The sequence below is a fragment of the Bufo gargarizans genome, chromosome 7 (genome assembly GCF_014858855.1).
Source record: "Bufo gargarizans isolate SCDJY-AF-19 chromosome 7, ASM1485885v1, whole genome shotgun sequence".
Classification (NCBI taxonomy): domain Eukaryota; kingdom Metazoa; phylum Chordata; class Amphibia; order Anura; family Bufonidae; genus Bufo; species Bufo gargarizans.
In genome coordinates this window covers 49,610,043-49,628,832 of record NC_058086.1, presented here as the reverse complement: position 1 = coordinate 49,628,832, position 18,790 = coordinate 49,610,043, and the positions used below count along the sequence as shown (strand labels likewise).

At 46.2% G+C, this 18,790-nt stretch overlaps 1 protein-coding gene across 3 annotated transcripts; it reads right to left on the bottom strand.

Moving 5' to 3' along the window:
• Positions 1 to 1,832: 1,832 nt before the first annotated feature.
• TMEM125 (transmembrane protein 125) lies at positions 1,833 to 17,984 on the bottom strand. Of its 3 annotated transcripts, none has more exons than XM_044301839.1 (2): positions 17,854 to 17,984; positions 1,833 to 4,889 (listed from the first exon to the last, which is right to left on the bottom strand). In XM_044301839.1, exon 2 carries the CDS (start codon positions 4,512 to 4,514, stop codon positions 3,858 to 3,860), a length of 657 nt encoding a protein of 218 aa, XP_044157774.1. In that variant the 5' UTR covers positions 4,515 to 4,889; positions 17,854 to 17,984; the 3' UTR covers positions 1,833 to 3,857. The 3 variants fall into 3 exon arrangements, with proteins under 3 accessions (XP_044157774.1, XP_044157775.1, XP_044157776.1); XM_044301840.1 differs by having other exon boundaries at positions 17,858 to 17,942; XM_044301841.1 differs by lacking the exon at positions 17,854 to 17,984 and adding an exon at positions 6,110 to 6,253.
• Between the last annotated feature and the right edge of the window lie 806 nt (positions 17,985 to 18,790).

Here is an 18,790-nt window from a genome sequence, read left to right as displayed (position 1 = left end):
AAAACATACGAAAATGCATCCGTATGTCTTCCATATCCGTTTTCGCGGAACCATCTATTAATAATGTTATGCCCAGCCCAATTTTTTCTATGTAATTACTGTATACTGTATATGCCATATGGAAAAATGGAACAGAAACAAAAAAACAGAACAACGGATCTGTGAAAAACGGACCGCAAAACACTGAAATAGCCATACGGTCGTGTGAAAGAGGCCTAAAAGATATGTTATCGAATTATTCCATGCAGAATGGTGGAATTAAAAGATAAATAAAGAAACAAGACAGAATCCAAGACATAAATCAAATCATAATCATTTTTATTATGGTGTCATATATTAGCTTCTTATTAAATAATCATTTATTTGTTCTGTAAAAATATATTATATTGTATTTGTACCACATCTTCATAGTCAAATATTAGCATCTCAGATGCATCAGGATAGAAATCTCTTATATTTCCTGCTCTGGACAGATTCCAGTGCCGTAAGGAGGGCTCCTGCCCAGTGCCCGCTGGAGCATTATTGGGGCCCCTCCAGAGGACTAGGGGTCACCACAGCAGCCGGATCATGTGAGGTCAGTATAGAAAATCCTGTGAAACCCTGCAGCTATATGAGCAGAGGTGGAGGTCATCTGTGGCTGACCCGGCCAGCATTGATCACAGCGATTAATGTACCTGGATTTATGCCACATTTTTGTGGAATTTTAAATATTATTCTAAAAATCTAGATATAATGTTGCAAACACTTAGCGCTCTTTCCATTTAGGCTTGATTCACACTGGCGTATTTAGATCCGGCAGATCTCTCTGCACTCCGGTATTGCCAGAAACTACCAATTCGCCGCCTGGGCCCATTCACTATAATGGGGACTAGCAGAGATCCGGCCTCAACACGGCCAATATGCCAAGAATCGGCCGGACAAAAACCACTGCAAAGCGGCTGCAGCCGGATCTCTGCCGGTCCCCATTAAAGTGAATGGGGCCGGCGGGTGTCAGGTAGCATCCCGGAATGCTGGATCCAGACATCTCTGGCAGGGAGCAACCTATCGGAGATGTTGAACGCTAGTGTGCAAATTCTACTCCAGTCACCTCCAGAGCTGCATTCTCAGTTCTGCTATAATATAATTTTGAGAGCTGCATACAGAACTCTTCTGGGTTTCACTGCTCCCGCATGCACATTTAATAGACAATTCGTTTATTTTTTTGCAGATCCCACCATTTTCATCAGATCTACCAATAATTAAATGCTTGTTTGCTGAGGCGGTGAGTTTCTCTATCAGGGAACACATGGGTTGGACGGGATTTTATCTATTCAGACTTTGCATCAGTGCAGGGATAAGCAGCACCTGTGATAACTGGCAGCCCCTTATCTTTCCTTCCTACATAAATAAAATATGGGCGCTCAGCCCGGACAGCTCCTACAATGCACTCCACTCTATACGTGTCTGATGTAAGCACCGCACCTCCCACAATGCACCACAGCACAGCATGCGCTTGCATAATGGCTAAACCAGCAGGGGGCAGTGGAGAGATTTGACAGCCTGCAGCTCAAGCTGTAACAGGATAATTAGGCCTCATGCACACGACCGCATGTATTTTGCAGTCCGCAAAAAACGGATCTGCAAAAAATACGGAAGACATCCGTGTGCATTCCGTATTTTGTGGAACGGAACAGCTGGCCCCTAATAGAACATCCTATCCTTGTCGATAATGTGGATAATAATAGGACATGTTCTATTTTTTTGCGGAACGGAAATACGGACATACGGAAACGGAATGCACACCGGAGAACCTTCCGTTTTTTTTTTTTTTGCAAGCCCATTGAAATTAATGGTTTCGTATACAATCCGGAAAAAAAAACACGGAACGGACACGGAATGAAAATATGTTCGTGTGCAAGAGGCCTAAGGCAGCAGAATTCTGAATGCAGCTCTGGTTGTGACTGGAGTATAAGACACAATGCAACTTTAGATCACTCCAATATCATGACAAACTGCACTCCGCTAGCTTTGAGTAGGAGGCGTGGGGCTGGCTCCAGTGTATACGTGTCATCAGCTGATGTGTGACACCAAGAGACAAGGCGACAGCAAACAGACAATGTCATCCCTGGCGGTGGAGGGGCGCTGACTAGGATACCGCGTGGTCACCATACCCTACAGAAGTCCAAGCAGACCAGAAGTGATCATAAGGTTACTGGGCCACAACATACACATTTCTGCCATCCTCTTATGCCACACAGGTGCCACAGCTCGGTCCTAGCCAAGGGCCTCTATTAATGGTCTTCTCCACCATACTTATTGTCATATAGGGGTTGGTTTTAGAACCCTTTTTTTTTTTAATACCCCTTCGGGGTAACAGTTTTAGCTCTCTATTAGTTACTTTGAGAAGAGAGGGGCCACAGAGTGCCTCTCTCTCTGGAGGACCCAGCACGTCCAGTGGTTTTAGTGGACACCATGCAATCCTTCAGTTCTCCTGTGGTGGAGCTGCAGGGGAATAGTATATTACATACTGCCAGGATCCCTCAGATTAATGATTGAGGGGGCAGATGTCACAAACTATCGTCACCTATTTTATGGGGGATCATCAAAGGTGGAAAAAGTAGAACATTTTTGATGCTTGGGAGACACCTAAGACCTTAATATGGCCTTGAGCCGCGTCCCGAAAGATCTGGATTAGAAAATGGACATATTGCGCCATTTTTCTCTGTAAGATGTGGCACCTTCGGGTCCTCCTGTGCAATAGTCTGCAGTCATTTCTGGGCCCTAGTACCTGAGGGCCCAAAAGCCTCTCTACTACAGAAGAGGCCAGCCATACTACACATGGCATGTGAATGGTGGGGGGTTGATCAGGTTTCACCTCACGAATCCTAATCATAGAATGAACAAAGGAAAACCTTTGTCTGTTTTTGTTACATTGTATCTCCACCAGTTCCCAGCATGCCCTCTGCACAGGACAATCGGCTTTCTTTGCTCTCAGTGTCCCCATTGTGACTTCATGTGAATGATGCAGTGGAGACGAAGGGTCAAGGACCCCACACATCCCGGCAGTGACAATCGGGGACACTTGTAACCAAACCTGTCATTTTACCTTTTCCAGTGTACTCTTTATATACTTTGCTTTACTAGTCTGGAGTTACGACATGTGTTCTACTCCAGTCCCATCCAAAGCAGCACTAAGAATTCTTCTGGTTTCCTGCTAGCAGAGAGCGGTGCATGGTGGGAGCTGAAGTGATAGTTACAAGACTATAACGCACCTATTAGGTCACATGACTGTCGGATTCTGAAACCAGCAGCATATGTGTGATTTCACTTTGGATGTAACTGGAGGAAATCCCTTGTGATCAGTATTTCCAGTTACTTGCAATTCTGATAATATTTTACAAGCACATTCCTGGTGGGGAACATCAGAGGAGCTACAGGATTTCTAGATGTGTCCGGGGAACATCTGTGTTTTCCTTCCTGTCAATAGAAAGCAAATGGGTTTTGTGTCGGGTACAAAGGCCACGTTCCCACTTCAAGTAAACGTGCTTGGTTAAAGGATGGATTATTGTATGGAGGCCACTAGAGGTCTGTCCTCCATCCAACTGTTTTAACATCACTAATGTGTTCTCAGCATGACCCTAACATGTCCTCATTATTATGTCATCAGGGATCTATCATGACCCCTACTTGACATCATTATGACCCTGTCATGTCCCCAGCATAACGTCAAGATATCATCATGTCCTCATCACGACCATATCATAACCTCCTCATGACACCATCATACTCTAACCATGACAAATTTTAGCTCAGATCCACATCATTTGGTAAAATTCAGAAGAGCTCAACTCCATTTGTGTCTTTGGCATGGGACAGGCTTAGAGGAGGTTGGCCAAACTTGAGGTGGTGTTCTGCCGTTGATGTAACTGGCCAGAGATGGAGAACACCCCGATATTACGTGGATGAAAGCGACTAGGAACACAAGATCTGCAAAACATCAGTATAGTGAATACAAGGACACCAAGGAGGATAAGGCATCCCACAACGACCATCGCCACCCCCACATTGTGCATGGTGACTAGGAAAGGCGGGAAGCCTGGAGTCTCTCCAGTAACGGAAAGAAGAAGTAGGGCAACCCCACACACAAGGATAATAATGGCGCTTATGAGGAAAACCAGAATGTCTGACAACCCTCCACTCTTCAGCATGTTGATGTGCTCCCGCCTGGTCAGACATTGCATGTCCTGGATAGCTGAGCTCAGAAGCTGCTTCAGTAAAACCAACAGAGCAAGTATACAAAGGGTGGCCCCGACGGCAAGTCTCCACTCTCCTGATCGACTGGTGGTGGTGGAGAGAAGCACAATCCCACCGATTCCACAGGCTAAAATCAGGAGCACCGAGAAACAGTAGCATAATATGGACTTGACCGGCTCTCTAGACCACCACAGTTCTGTGTGCTCCTCCAGGGCATCACTCTGGATCTGTCCTTGGTGGGGTGAAGCCCTTGGTGGTGGCAACTCATCAATGGATGACATGATTACAGCAGAGGAACAAACTGAGGAAATCAAGAACACTCCTAAAGTAAGAGCAGAATCTCAAGGATTGTCCTCCAGGTTTGCAGCCATGATGGAGAAGAGGATGGTGAGAAGATTATGGAGCACGGGTCAAGGACCTTAGAGACGCAAGATGTGTCATGGTGAAGGCTCCAGAAGACTCAGTGGAAGTCAGAGGTTGTAGTGGAGACCTGGCAGAGGGACACAATGACAGGAAGACAAAGGAGCGCAAGACGTCTCATTTATGAGCATCAACGTCACATGGAGCAGAAGTTCCTTCCTGCTAATTATAAGAACCGCGCCGTCTTCTTTGATGACCAGAATTGGAGTCTCTCAGTCTTCACAGTGACGCGTCACCTAAAAGATGAAAGATTCATGAATCAGTATCTGATGAGGGACAAACCACGGGGCCCAAGAACGGGCTCCAGAGTATAAACCATCTATGTGACAGATCCCAGAGGGAAAAGACTGTATGCAGGGTGTGCCGAACGTATCTACAGACCCTCATCTACCTGATGGGGGCAAAAACTGGGCCTCCATGCCCTCCATCAGGGAATGTCATCATACCATGCTTTTCATGGTGCAGAAGATGAGACTGAGCCAAACAGTGCACCACAGCAAACAATGTACACATAGAGAGGTACGACAGTATAATATACACAGACCGGTACATACATACGGTATAATATACACAGACCGGTACATACATACAGTATAATATACATAGACCGGTACATACATACAGTATACTATACACAGACCGGTACATACTGTACATACGGTATAATATACACAGACCGGTACATACATACAGTATAATATACATAGACCGGTACATACAGTATAATATACACAGATGGTACATACATACAGTATAATATACACAGACCGGTACATACATACAGTATAATATACACAGATGGTACATACATACGGTATAATATACACAGACCGGTACATACTGTGCATACGGTATAATATACACAGACCAGTACATACTGTACATACGGTATAATATACACAGACCGGTACATACTGTACATACTGATTGCTTGAGAAAGATCACAGAGATCGAAACGTCGCATTTTTTGTACTGGTGAATAAAAGTTTGAAAAGACCAAGGCTGGAGAGTGCTGCAGTTTTTGTTACAATTGCATCTGGATTTGGGAAGTACAAGACTGGCTTCTGACACAGCGGGCACCACCACAGTAAGGAACAACATTCATTTTTTGAAGTGCTGCTACATTTTTCTTTTTTCTACTGTACATACAGTATAATATACACAGACCGTTACATACATACGGTATAATATACACAGACCGGTCCATACGGTATAATATACATAGACCGGTACATACATACAGTATAATATACATAGACCGATACATACTGTACATACGGTATAATATACACAAACCGGTACATACGGTATAATATACATAGACCGGTACATATATACAGTATACATACACACACATAAATTATAACATACATACTGTCAGGCTGTGAGTGAGGAGGCGATGGGGACACTTGTGACAGTTCTTGATGCCTCTTCGCAGGTTCCTCCTTTTACTTACCTTCCTACAGTACGAGCTTGCATTAGAGTATGAGGCATGAGGCACAGAGTGGCTCAGTGCATTGTGAGGCTGCAGGGGGCAGGCGGGGGCTGCGAGGTGCAGCACTGACATGATGGCTCCTCTCATTGTGACTCCTGGTACTCACTGCTGTCCCTGTCACCAAGTTACTCTGCCTGACAGAGGAGGAGCCGCCTGTAACCCTTCACCTGCCACAGCCTGACAGAGAAGGAGCCGCCTGTAACCCTTCACCTGCCACAGCCTGACAGAGGAGGAGCCGCAGGTAACCCTTCACCTGCCACAGCCTGACAGATGAGCCGCCTGTAACCCTTCACCTGCCACAGCCTGACAGAGGAGCCGCCTGTAACCCTTCACCTGCCACAGCCTAACACAGGAGGAGCCGCCTGTAACCCTTCACCTGCCACAGCCTGACACAGGAGGAGCCGCAGGTAACCCTTCACCTGCCACAGCCTGACACAGGAGGAGCCGCCTGTAACCCTTCACCTGCCACAGCCTGACACAGTAGGAGCCGCCTGTAACCCTTCACCTGCCACAGCCTAACAGAGGAGCCGACTGTAACCCTTCACCTGCCACAGCCTGACAGAGGAGGAGCCGCCTGTAACCCTTCACCTGCCACAGCCTGACACAGGAGGAGCCGCCTGTAACCCTTCACCTGCCACAGCCTGACAGAGGAGCCGCCTGTAACCCTTCACCTGCCACAGCCTGACAGAGGAGCCGCCTGTAACCCTTCACCTGCCACAGCCTGACAGAGGAGCCGACTATAACCCTTCACCTGCCACAGCCTGACACAGTAGGAGCCACCTGTAACCCTTCCCCTGCCACAGCCTGACACAGTAGGAGCCGCCTGTAACCCTTCACCTGCCACAGCCTGACACAGTAAAAGCCACCTGTAACCCTTCACCTGCCACAGCCTGACATAGGAGGAGCCGCCTGTAACCCTTCACCTGCCACAGCCTGACAGAGGAGCCGCCTGTAACCCTTCACCTGCCACTGCTTGACACAGGAGGAGCCTCCTGTAACCCTTCACCTTCCACAGCCTGACAGAGGAGCCTCCTGTAACCCTTCACCTGCCACAGCCTGACAGAGGAGCCGACTGTAACCCTTCACCTGCCACAGCCTGACAGAGGAGCCGCCTGTAACCCTTCACCTGCCACAGCCTGACAGAGGAGCCGACTGTAACCCTTCACCTGCCACAGCCTGACACAGGAGGAACCGCCTGTAACCCTTCACCTGCCACAGCCTGACACAGGAGGAGCCTCCTGTAACCCTTCACCTGCCACAGCCTGACAGAGGAGCCGACTGTAACCCTTCACCTGCCACAAATGTAGCAGTAAAGAACCAGGCAATGATGGGCTAAGATTCCAGGTTTTTATGCTTAATGGGTTTCAGTTCACCTTTTTCTAGCTCTGCTTGCTGTCATTGAGTGAGAGCATTCCATCCAGAGACCCTGCTCAGAGTTAGGCCTCTTTCACACTACAGTTTTTTGCGTTCCGTATACGGTCCGTTTTTTTGCGTTCCGTATACGGTCCGTATACGGAACCATTCATTTCAATGGTTCCGCAAAAAAACGGAATGTGTTCCGTATGCATTCCGTTTCCGTATTTCCGTTTTTCCGTTCCGTTGAAAAGATAGAACATGTCCTATATTTGGCCGAGAATCACAGTCCGTGGCTCCATTCAAGTCAATGGGGCCGCAAAAAAAACGGAACACATACGGAAATGCATCCGTATGTCTTCCGTATCCGTTCCGTTTTTTGCGGAACCATCAATTGAAAATGTTATGCCCAGCCCAATTTTTAATATGAAATTACTGTATACTGTATTTGCCATACGGAAAAACGGAACGGAACAACGGAACGGAAACGGAACCACAACGGAAGCAAAAAACGGAACAACGGATCCGTGAAAAACGGAACGCAAAACACTGAATGCAACATACTGTAGTGTGAAAGAGGCCTTAAGGCTTCTCAAAGCTGAGGTTTTGTTACACTTGTATGCAGTCCAGACAATCCCCTGTGAGTTAATAAAACAGCACATCTGTCCTGATAGTTTGTTACATTGTAACAGTGCGGACAACATGTATCAGCCTGGAGACCACAGAGGATTGTCTAGAGTTAAGACAATTGTAACAAACCCCCAGATGTGAGAAGTTTTAATTTTTATGTCTGTACTTTATACATTTCTAAATGGAATAACTTTTTATCATTCACATCTATCAGGGCGATTCTGTTATTTCTAATGGTCCTCGGTGTGGTGGGGGAGGGGTGCTAATGGCGGCCTCGTCAAAAACTTTCCTGTTGTGTCATCAGCAGAAATACTGCAGAAGGGTGAAATTCGAAAAAATTGAATATCGTGAAAAGTTCATTTATTTCCGTAATGTAACGTAAAAGGTGAAACTAACATCTGAGACTCATTACAGGCAGTGAGATATTTCAAGCCTTTACTTGTTCTAAGTTGGATGATTTTGGCTTACAGCTTATGAAACCCCAAAGTCACAATCTCAGAGAATTAGAATATTGTGAAAAGGTTGAATATCCTCGGCTCACAGTGTCCCCTCTAGTCAGCTAATTAACCCCTAACACCTGCAGAGGGTTCATGAGCCTTTACGTTGTCTCTGTCGGGTTCAGTAGGTATCACAATCATGGGACAGACTGCTGACCGGACAGTTGTGCAGAAAACCATCATTGACACCGTCCATAAGGAGGGGAAGCCTCAAAAGGTAATTGCAAAAGAAGTTGGATGTTCCCAAAGTGCTGTATCAAAGCCCATTAATAGAAAGTTATGTGGAAGGGACAAGTGTGGAAGACAAAGGTGCCCAAGCAGCAGGGACGACCGCAGCCTGAAGAGGATTGTCAGGAAAAGGCCATTCACAAGTGTTGGGGACTTTCACAAGGAGTGGCCTGAGGCTGGAGTTAGTGCATCCAGAGCCACCACACACAGACAGATCCTGGACATGGGCTTCAGATGTCGTATTCCTCTTGTCAAGCCTCTCCTGAACAACAAACTACATCGGAGGCGTCTTACCCGGGCTAAAGAGGAAAATAACTGCTCTGTTGTGTCCAAAGTCCTCTGTTCTGATGAGAGCAACTTTTGCATCTCATTTCAAAACCAGATGGATTCGCTCATCTCTAGCTCAGATCCTTAGGATTGCCCATGTTTCTTGCTTCCAAAATAAACTTCAAAAGCTGACCGCTCATTTATAGCCTGATATATCCAATTCCCTGAAAGGCGCCATTATCACTAGAAAATAATACAGTAAGCACTGCAAACTACTATGCAGTGCATAATAATGCTGCAAAACCCTTTAAATAGTGCCATACAGTGCACACATAATACTGCTATACAGTGACGCCTACACCTGCCATACACTGCACACATAATACTGCTATACAGTGACGCCTACACCTGCCATACACTGTACACATAATACTGCTATACAGTGATGCCTACACCTGCCATACACTGCACACATAATACTGCTATACAGTGACGCCTACACCTGCCATACACTGCACACATAATACTGCTATACAGTGACATCTACACCTGCCATACACTGTACACATAATACTGCTATACAGTGATGCCTACACCTGCCATACACTGCACACATAATACTGCTATACAGTGATGCCTACACCTGCCATACACTGCACACATAATACTGCTATATAGTGACATCTACACCTGCCATACACTGTACACATAATACTGCTATACAGTGATGCCTACACCTGCCATACACTGCACACATAATACTGCTATACAGTGACGCCTACACCTGCCATAAACTGCACACATAATACTGCTATACAGTGACATCTACACCTGCCATACACTGTACACATAATACTGCTATACAGTGATGCCTACACCTGCCATACACTACACACAGAATACTGCTATACAGTGATGCCTACACCTGCCATACACTGCACACATAATACTGCTATACAGATATGCTTACACCTTTCATACACGGCACACCTAATACTGCTATACAGTGACATCTACACCTGCCATACAGTGCACACATAATACTGCTATACAGTGATGTCTACACCTGCCATACACTGCACACATAATACTGCTATACAGTGACGCCTACACCTGCCATACACTGCACACATAATACTGCTATACAGTGACGCCTACACCTGCCATACACGGCACACATAATACTGCTATACAGTGACGTCTACACCTGCCATTCAGTGCACACATAATACTGCTATACAGTGGCGCCTACACCTGCCATTAAGTGCACACATAAAACTGCTAATACAGTGATGCATACACCTGCCATACAGTGCACACATAATACTGCTATACAGTGACGCCTACACCTGCCATACAGTGCACACATAATACTGCTATACAGTGACGCCTACACCTGCCATACACTGCACACATAATACTGCTATACAGTGACACCTACACCTGCCATACACTACACACATAATACTGCTATACAGTGACACCTACACCTGCCATACACTGCACACATAATACTGCTATACAGTGACGCCAACACCTGCCATACACTGCACACATAATACTGCTATACAATGACACCTACACCTGCCATACACTGCACACATAATACTGCTATACAGTGACGCCTACACCTGCCATACACTGCACACATAATACAGCAGTAAATCCTCCATAACAGTGCTATAGGGTCAATCCACATGAGGGGTCCTCACTGTTTTTATTTTAGACACGAGCTCCCCTACGGTTGTACACGTCCTAAATACAGTATACAGGGGGTAATGATGGTGTCCGGCGGTACACATGGGGGAAGTTGTCACCAATCTGCTCTGATCTTCGCTGTGTACCTGACAACCACAGACAGGACTGACAAGTGTAGCTGGCCAGCTAAGACCTGTCCTAGGTTGCTAATATAGCTTATATGTGTATACAACTAAACCTGCCAATAACCTTAATACAGTTCCTATGTTCATGTGTTAAAGACAGAAGCAGAGTTATTTACAGTGACGTCATGTTTTGGATGTCATATAACTGTTATATATATTGTGTTCACAGAAGCAGAAAAGATAATATGCCTTTACGATTCATTATATAATGTGAGGTAAGCTCAATGACACAGCAGAAACAACAGAAAGCATAGAGTTAAACTGTTGTTGCTAGGCAGAAGTCTAGACCAATCACAGCCAGCCTTACACACAGCAGGAGTTTTGACCAATCACAGCCAGCCTCACACACATCCTTTGTGGGAAGTCCCCCTAGCAGGAGATGCTGGAATCATTATCCACCAGAGAGAGAAGCTGAACAGACATTCACTCCACTAAGAGCAGTGTCGTACCACCAATAGCGGCAGACCACGCAACTGCTATGGGGACCAGCAGGGCGGGGGGGGGGGGGGACAGAGTACATGTAAGGCTCTGCCCCCTACAATGTCTGCAGACATTATTTATGTATTATGCCGCTCCGGCGGGCCCTGCTTCCCTTCTTCTTAGGTCCCCCTGCCCCTTCCCCACTGTGTGCACACACAGTGCAAGTGCCAGCACCGATGTCCCTGCCAGCTCTGCAGCCAATCGCTCTATTCTTTATTCTTTCTGCGGGGTTCTGCACTGGCCAATCAGCATTTAGCAGGCTAAGTTCCTACTGCTGATTGGCTAGAGTACTGAGTGGGCGGGACCTGGCAGTGACTTACCCGCTGCCGACTTTAGCTTGCCTCCAAAGTCCAGCAGCCCCCAGCATAGCCTGCCCCGTGTGCCGCTGCCTGCCCAAAGTGAGTTCAGTGCTGTACCTCTATGGTGGGAGGATAGATAGTGATGGGAAGAGGTTCACTGTGTTCTGTATGTAACGTATAAGGCTTATCAGGACAGTGTGCTCCAGCCTTCCCACACCCCATGAGCTCTGCTTGCTGTTGATGCGCATATAGAGGATCGGGAGGGGGGGGGGGGACAAAAAGAGTTCAGATGTGGGGGGATGCGCTATGTCAGGCTTCAGCAAAGTGGGCACAGGCAGGAGGAGCAATGTGTATGCGGGCCCCTGCCCTGCACTCACTGTGCTCGCATGCATATTGTGCCATGCCAACTCTGCTAAAGACTGACATAGCCCATCTATGCCCGGCTTTACCGAAGCAGACAGGCAGGAGCAGTGATGTGTGCTGTACACTGCAGCCCCAGTGAGATCCTTACTCAGTACAGCACGGTGCGGAATAAAAACCGATATAGGCACCTGAATTAATTAGAAAGTCTTAGAAAATGTCATTTTAATGCACTTACAATAGGGGCTAATAAACACTATTTAAAAGTTTAGGTTCACTCTAACTTCTTTAACTCTTAAATGACCGGAAAATACAGCTACATACACTGCAATACTGCATTATTATCTGCGTACTCCCAAAACCTACACCCCTGCTCAACACCTAATAACTATGAGAAAAGAACCAAACTTAGCTATACCAACCAAGACTGAACCCCCTCTCTACTGGAGCCCCCGAGCAGCTGCCTGGTCTGCCTCAATGAAACTTAAACCGTTTCTTCCACTTCAGATTTACTTTGAAGAGCTTCTCATTACAGACATTGTATTTGTTTTTTAACTGCACTAAATAAATCAGTAAATGATACAATAACCCCCATATGTCCCAGTTCTCGTGTCCACAGATGATAGAGCCCTAGGTGTGTACTGTAAATACACAAAAGACCTTGATGGAAACAAACATGGCTCCACCCAAGGTCGCAGTGTCACCCGGCATATATAGGTCACTGGCAGGATTCCTAATATATGTAGACCGCAGTGACTAGAAATGTAAAACATTCACAGAGCGTAACGTAAATCACATGAAAAAGAGAAAAAACACAGACAGCTTCATATGTAAGTGTGAACAGGGTCACCAAAGTGTGCTGAAACCTGAAGAAAGAGCTGGACCAGGTCTGAAACGTGTTTTCTCCAACGTAATTTTTAACGGAATATCTTATATTGTCTGTTGAACTAGGAACCGTGAAAGAAGGGACATACAAACTCCATGTAATATGTCTTATAGAATGGCAATAGACGGAGCCAATCCCAGCTGACAACAGAAGAAAACCGTAAACAATGCACTGACAATGGTAACTATTAAAGAACCTGCATAAAGATATTAAATATTGTCATAGATGATAAACCACAAACAGCAACTGCATCTCTGGACACAAGTTAACTACTATAATACTGCTCCTATGTAGAAGAATATATCTACTATAATACTGCTCCTATGTACAAGAATATAACTGCTATAATACTGCCTTCTATGTACAAGAACATAACTACTATAACACTGCTCCTATGTACAAGAATATAACTACTATAATACTGCTCCTATGTACAAGAATATAACTACTATAATACTGCTCCAATGTACAAGAATATAACTACTATAATACTGCCTCCTATGTACAAGAATATAACTACTATAATACTGCCTCCTATGTACAAGAATATAACTACTATAATACTGCTTCTATGTACAAGAATATAACTACTATAATACTCCTCCTATGTACAAGAATATAACTACTATAATACTGCTCATATGTACAAGAATATAACTACTATAATACTGCTCCTATGTTCAAAAATATTGCTACTATAATACTGCTCCTATGTATAAGAATATAACTACTATAATACTGCCTCCTATGTTCAAGAATATAACTACTATAATACTGCTCCTATGTACAATAATATAACTACTATAATACTGCTCCTATGTACAAGAATATAACTACTATAATACTGCCTCCTATGTACAAGAATATAACTACTATAATACTGCCTCCTATGTACAAGAATATAACTACTATAATACTGCTCCTATGTACAAGAATATAACTACTATAATACTGCCTCCTATGTACAAGAATATAACTACTATAATACTGCTCCTATGTGCAAGAATATAACTACTATAATACTGCTACTATGTACAAGAATATAACTACTATAATACTGCCTCCTATGTACAAGAATATAACTACTATAATACTGCTCCTATGTACAAGAATATAACTACTATAATACTGCTCCTATGTACAAAAATATAACTACTATAATACTTCTCCTATGTACAAGAATATATCTACTATAATACTACCCCCTATGTACAAGAATATAACTACTATAATACTGCTCCTATGTACAAGAATATAACTACTATAATACTGCTACTATGTACAAGAATATAACTACTATAATACTGCTCCTATGTACAAGAATATAACTACTATAATACTTCTCCTATGTGCAAGAATATAATTACTATAATACTTCTATGTACAGGAATATAACTACTATAATACTGCTCCTATGTACAGGAATATAACTACTATAATACTGCTCCTATGTATAACCTTGGGCAACCCAGCAGTTTCAACAGAGGCAGGGCAACACTCTCCAAGGCCTGGGACAGTTTCATGACACCCCGCCAGCACCCTCACCCTGATACGCGGCCTAGTGTCACAAGGAGGGAACAATTTGGGAAGATGGTGAAGGAGTACATAGCAGACCGTGTCAGAGTCCTCAGTGATCCCTCTGTGCCCTACAACTACTGGGTGTCCAAGCTGGACACGTGGCACGAACTGGCGCTCTACGCCTTGGAGGTGCTAGCCTGCCCTGCCGCCAGCGTTTTGTCTGAGCGGGTATTTAGTGCTGCTGGGGCTATAATAACTGATAAGCGCATCCGACTGTCAACTGAAAATGCTGACCGGTTGACTCTTATCAGAATGAACAAGGCCTGGATTGTCCCTGACTTCTCTGCTCCACCAGAGGAAAGCGGCCGAACATGAAGGCACTTTACATGTGTTGTTTATAATGTACTGAATACTCTGTATTCCCTGCACCCCTTCCACCACAAACAAGGGCATATGGTTCACTCTTCCTTTTCTCCTCCTCTTCCATTATATCAACCTGCTTATTAGGGTTTTTTCACACTTGCGGCAGAGGAATCCGGCAGGCACTTCCGTCGCCGGAAACTGCCTGCCGGATCCGTCAAAACGTATGCCAACTGATGGCATTTGTAAGACGGATCAGGATCCTGATCCGTCCTACAAATGCACTGAAATGCTGGATCCGTCTTTCCGGTGGCATGCGCAGACCGGAAGGACGGATCCAGCATTGCTGTATTTTAAATGGCGGATCCGACACTAATACATTCCTATGGAAAAAAAATGCCAGCATTCAGGCAAGTGTTCAGTTTTTTGGGCCGGAGATAAAACCGTAGCATGCTGCGGTTTTATCTCTGTCCTGATCAGTCAAAAAGACATCCTGATGCTCTCCATTCAGAATGCATGGGGATAAAACTGATCAGTTATTTTCCGGTATAGAACCCTTGTGACTGAACTCTATGCCGGAAAAGAAAAACGCTAGTGTGAAAGTAGCCTTAGGCTACTTTCACACTAGCGTTCGATCGGATCCGTTCTGAACGGATCCGATCATATTAATGCAGACGGAGGCTCCGTTCAGTACGGATCCGTCTGCATTAATAACTTAGAAAAATTTCTAAGTGCGCAAGATGCCTGAGCGGATCCGTTCAGACTTTCAATGTAAAGTCAATGGGGGACGGATCCGCTTGAAGATTGAGCCATATGGTGACATCTTCAAGGGGATCCGTTCCCATTGACTTACATTGTAAGTCTGAACGGATCCGCTCGCCTCCGCACGGCCAGGCGGACAGCTGAACGCTGCAAGCAGCGTTCAGCTGTCCGCCTGTCCGTGCGGAGGCGAGCGGAGGCTGAACGCCGCCAGACTGATGCAGTCTGAGCAGATCCGCATCCATTCAGACTGCATCAGGGCTGGACGGAGGCGTTCGGGTCCGCTCGTGAGCTCCTTCAAACAGAGCTCACGAGCGGACCGACGAACGCTAGTGTGAAACTAGCCTTAGTCTGCCCACGCTCCTTATGTTGTAGATGGTCAGCTCACCTGCAGGCCCCTGCATATAATATTTTACAGGCTCACCAGCAGGCCATCAATCATAATTTTTCAAGTTTTCAGCCCTTTCCCTGAGTGCATAGGCTTTATGAGTGTAGGAGTCCCACTACCTGAACTATTGTACCACAATGTGAATGAGGCCCTCCTTTATGTGATATACAGGTTGTATTGAGTGCCTCTTGTAATTTTTGGCAGCACTTGCACTTTATATACAAGTAAATATACAGGAAAGAATGTTTCCTAACAATTTTTCCTCTAAAATCGATTTTATCTTCGTATTATTGTCAGTCTGTAAAAGTGGCGCACTACTCGGACAACATCGTTTCCAGCCGCGACCTGGGAGTCCAAACTGGATCCAGACATCCTCCCCATGCTGTTCCCGAACCTTTTCAGTGGTGTTTCCATCAATTTCTGACCTTTTCCTATGAACCAGACGCCCTCCCCTCTTCAGAGCAGGGCTGCCTGGTTTAATGCTCGGGTTCTCCCATTGATTTCCATTGTGCTCGGGTGCTCGGTAGAGCGCTAGAGCATTCTGAGGTGTTTGACCCGAGCCCCCAAACATCCCGAGGTGTTCGACCCAAGCCCCTGAACATCCCAATGTGTTCGACCTGAGCCCCTGAACATCCCGAGGTGTTCGACCTGAGCCCCTGAACATCCCGAGGTGTTCGACCCAAGCCCCTGAACATGCCAAGGTGTTCGACCCGAGCCCCTGAACATCCCGAGGTGTTCGACCCGAGCCCCTGAACATCCCGAGGTGTTCGACCCGAGCCCCTGAACATCCCGAGGTGTTCGACCCCAGCCCCTGAACATCCCGAGGTGTTCGACCCAAGCCCCTGAACATCCCAAGGTGTTCGACCCGAGCCTCTGAACATCCCGAGGTGTTCGACCTGAGCCCCTGAACATCCCGAGGTGTTCGACCCAAGCCCCTGAACATCCCAAGGTGTTCGACCCGAGCCCCTGAACATCCCGAGGTGTTCGACCCGAGCCCCTGAACATCCCGATGTGTTCGACCCAAGCCCCTGAACATCCCGAGGTGTTCGTCCCGAGCCCCTGAACATCCGGAGGTGTTCGACCCGAGCCCCTGAACATCCCGAGGTGTTCGTCCCGAGCCCCTGAACATCCCGAGGTGTTCGACCAGGTGTTCGACACTTTGGTGCTCGATCAACACTAATACATACTAAGTTGGGGGCCCAGTTTTATTGTGTTCCCGGACCATCGATCACAGGGAGCACCATCATCAGATGATGATAACCTTTATAGCCCCTATAAAACTGTGAATGATGAAAATCTTCCATTCTGCCATCAGGGCGCAGCTCGCTGTTTGTTTGCGTGGAGTTTGGTTTGCAGATAAGATCAGAACCTCGATCCCTGAGTACAATGAACAGAGACGTGCAGAGATCTGGACTTGGAACGGCACCTTCTTATCTGGAATGACTGCGAGGAGGATCCAGTGACGCACGCGCCTTAGCGCTCCACGGGATTTGCAGCTTTACAGTCAGCCGTACAGGACACCGCGCTTCCCACCCAGCTTTTCCCATTCCTGAATGGCCAGCCTACAGATACTGAGATATATTCTCTGTTCTCTATTCGTTTTCACCCAAACTTCACAGAAATAGCCCGCTTTGGGCCCCCTCCAGCTATTGCCCTATACTGTAGGTGTGCCTGTAGGCTGAACAGGTGCGAATATGACGCATATATCCCTAATGCCAATGGTCAGTGCCCGCCCTGGCAATTGCCTAAACCTCTGCTGACAAATGCTACATACGTGTAAGAAACACGCGGACTCACCCACATCACTGCTGCTGGTCGCAGGCCATGTCAGGGTGCACAGTGCGTCCCCTCCTCCGCCTCCTCCGTGTCCCGTCTTACAGGATTCCTGCTCTTGTTTATTATTCACAGGTGGAAATTCTATCTCTTCCTCCTCGGCCCGGGCCGGGATTGGCTGCGGCTGCAGCGACAGGAGGGGCAGGAACATTCCAGGTGATCAGTCTGCTCCACCTGCGCTCCTGGACTCAGGCCAAGGCCTCAGGTACTTGGCATCTTTTCACTTCCTTCAATCTTAGTAGACAGAAGTCTTCAGCATCTTTCTCTCTCTCGAGTTCAGGCTTGGGCTCCTCCAGAGGGCCCCTGTCATAGATGGGCCCCCAGCACAACATCTCAACCAGCCAATGTCCATATAGAAACAGGCTCGATTATTCATCAAATTACCCAGTTTATTATTATGGAAGCATCAGGTGACTATAGGCCACCAGTATCGTCCTTCCTCCGGGCCCACGGGAGTTGTTAAACCCCCCATAATCAATCATCTTGAGTATCTTAGGGTGGGTTCACACTAGCGTTTGGGATTCCGTTATGGCTTTCCTTTATAAAATGGTTATAACGGAAAATAACGGAATCCATAAGACGGAGGGACGGATCCGTTCTACTGCCCATAGACTTGTATTATGACAGAATGCAAAACAGAAGCACCTTTAAGAGGCATTCCGTTTTGCTCTCCGTCCTAATAGAAGTCTATGGGGAAGCATAACGGATCCGTCTGGGTCCTGTCGACAGGACTTTGTTTTCCGTCTTGCATAACGGGACCCAGACGGATCCATTATGCTTTCCCATAGACTTCTATTAGGACAGAGAGCAAACGGAATACCTCTTAAAGGCTTCTGTTTTGCATTCTGTCATAAATGCAAGTCTATGGGTAGGAGAACGGATCCATCCTATGGATTCCGTT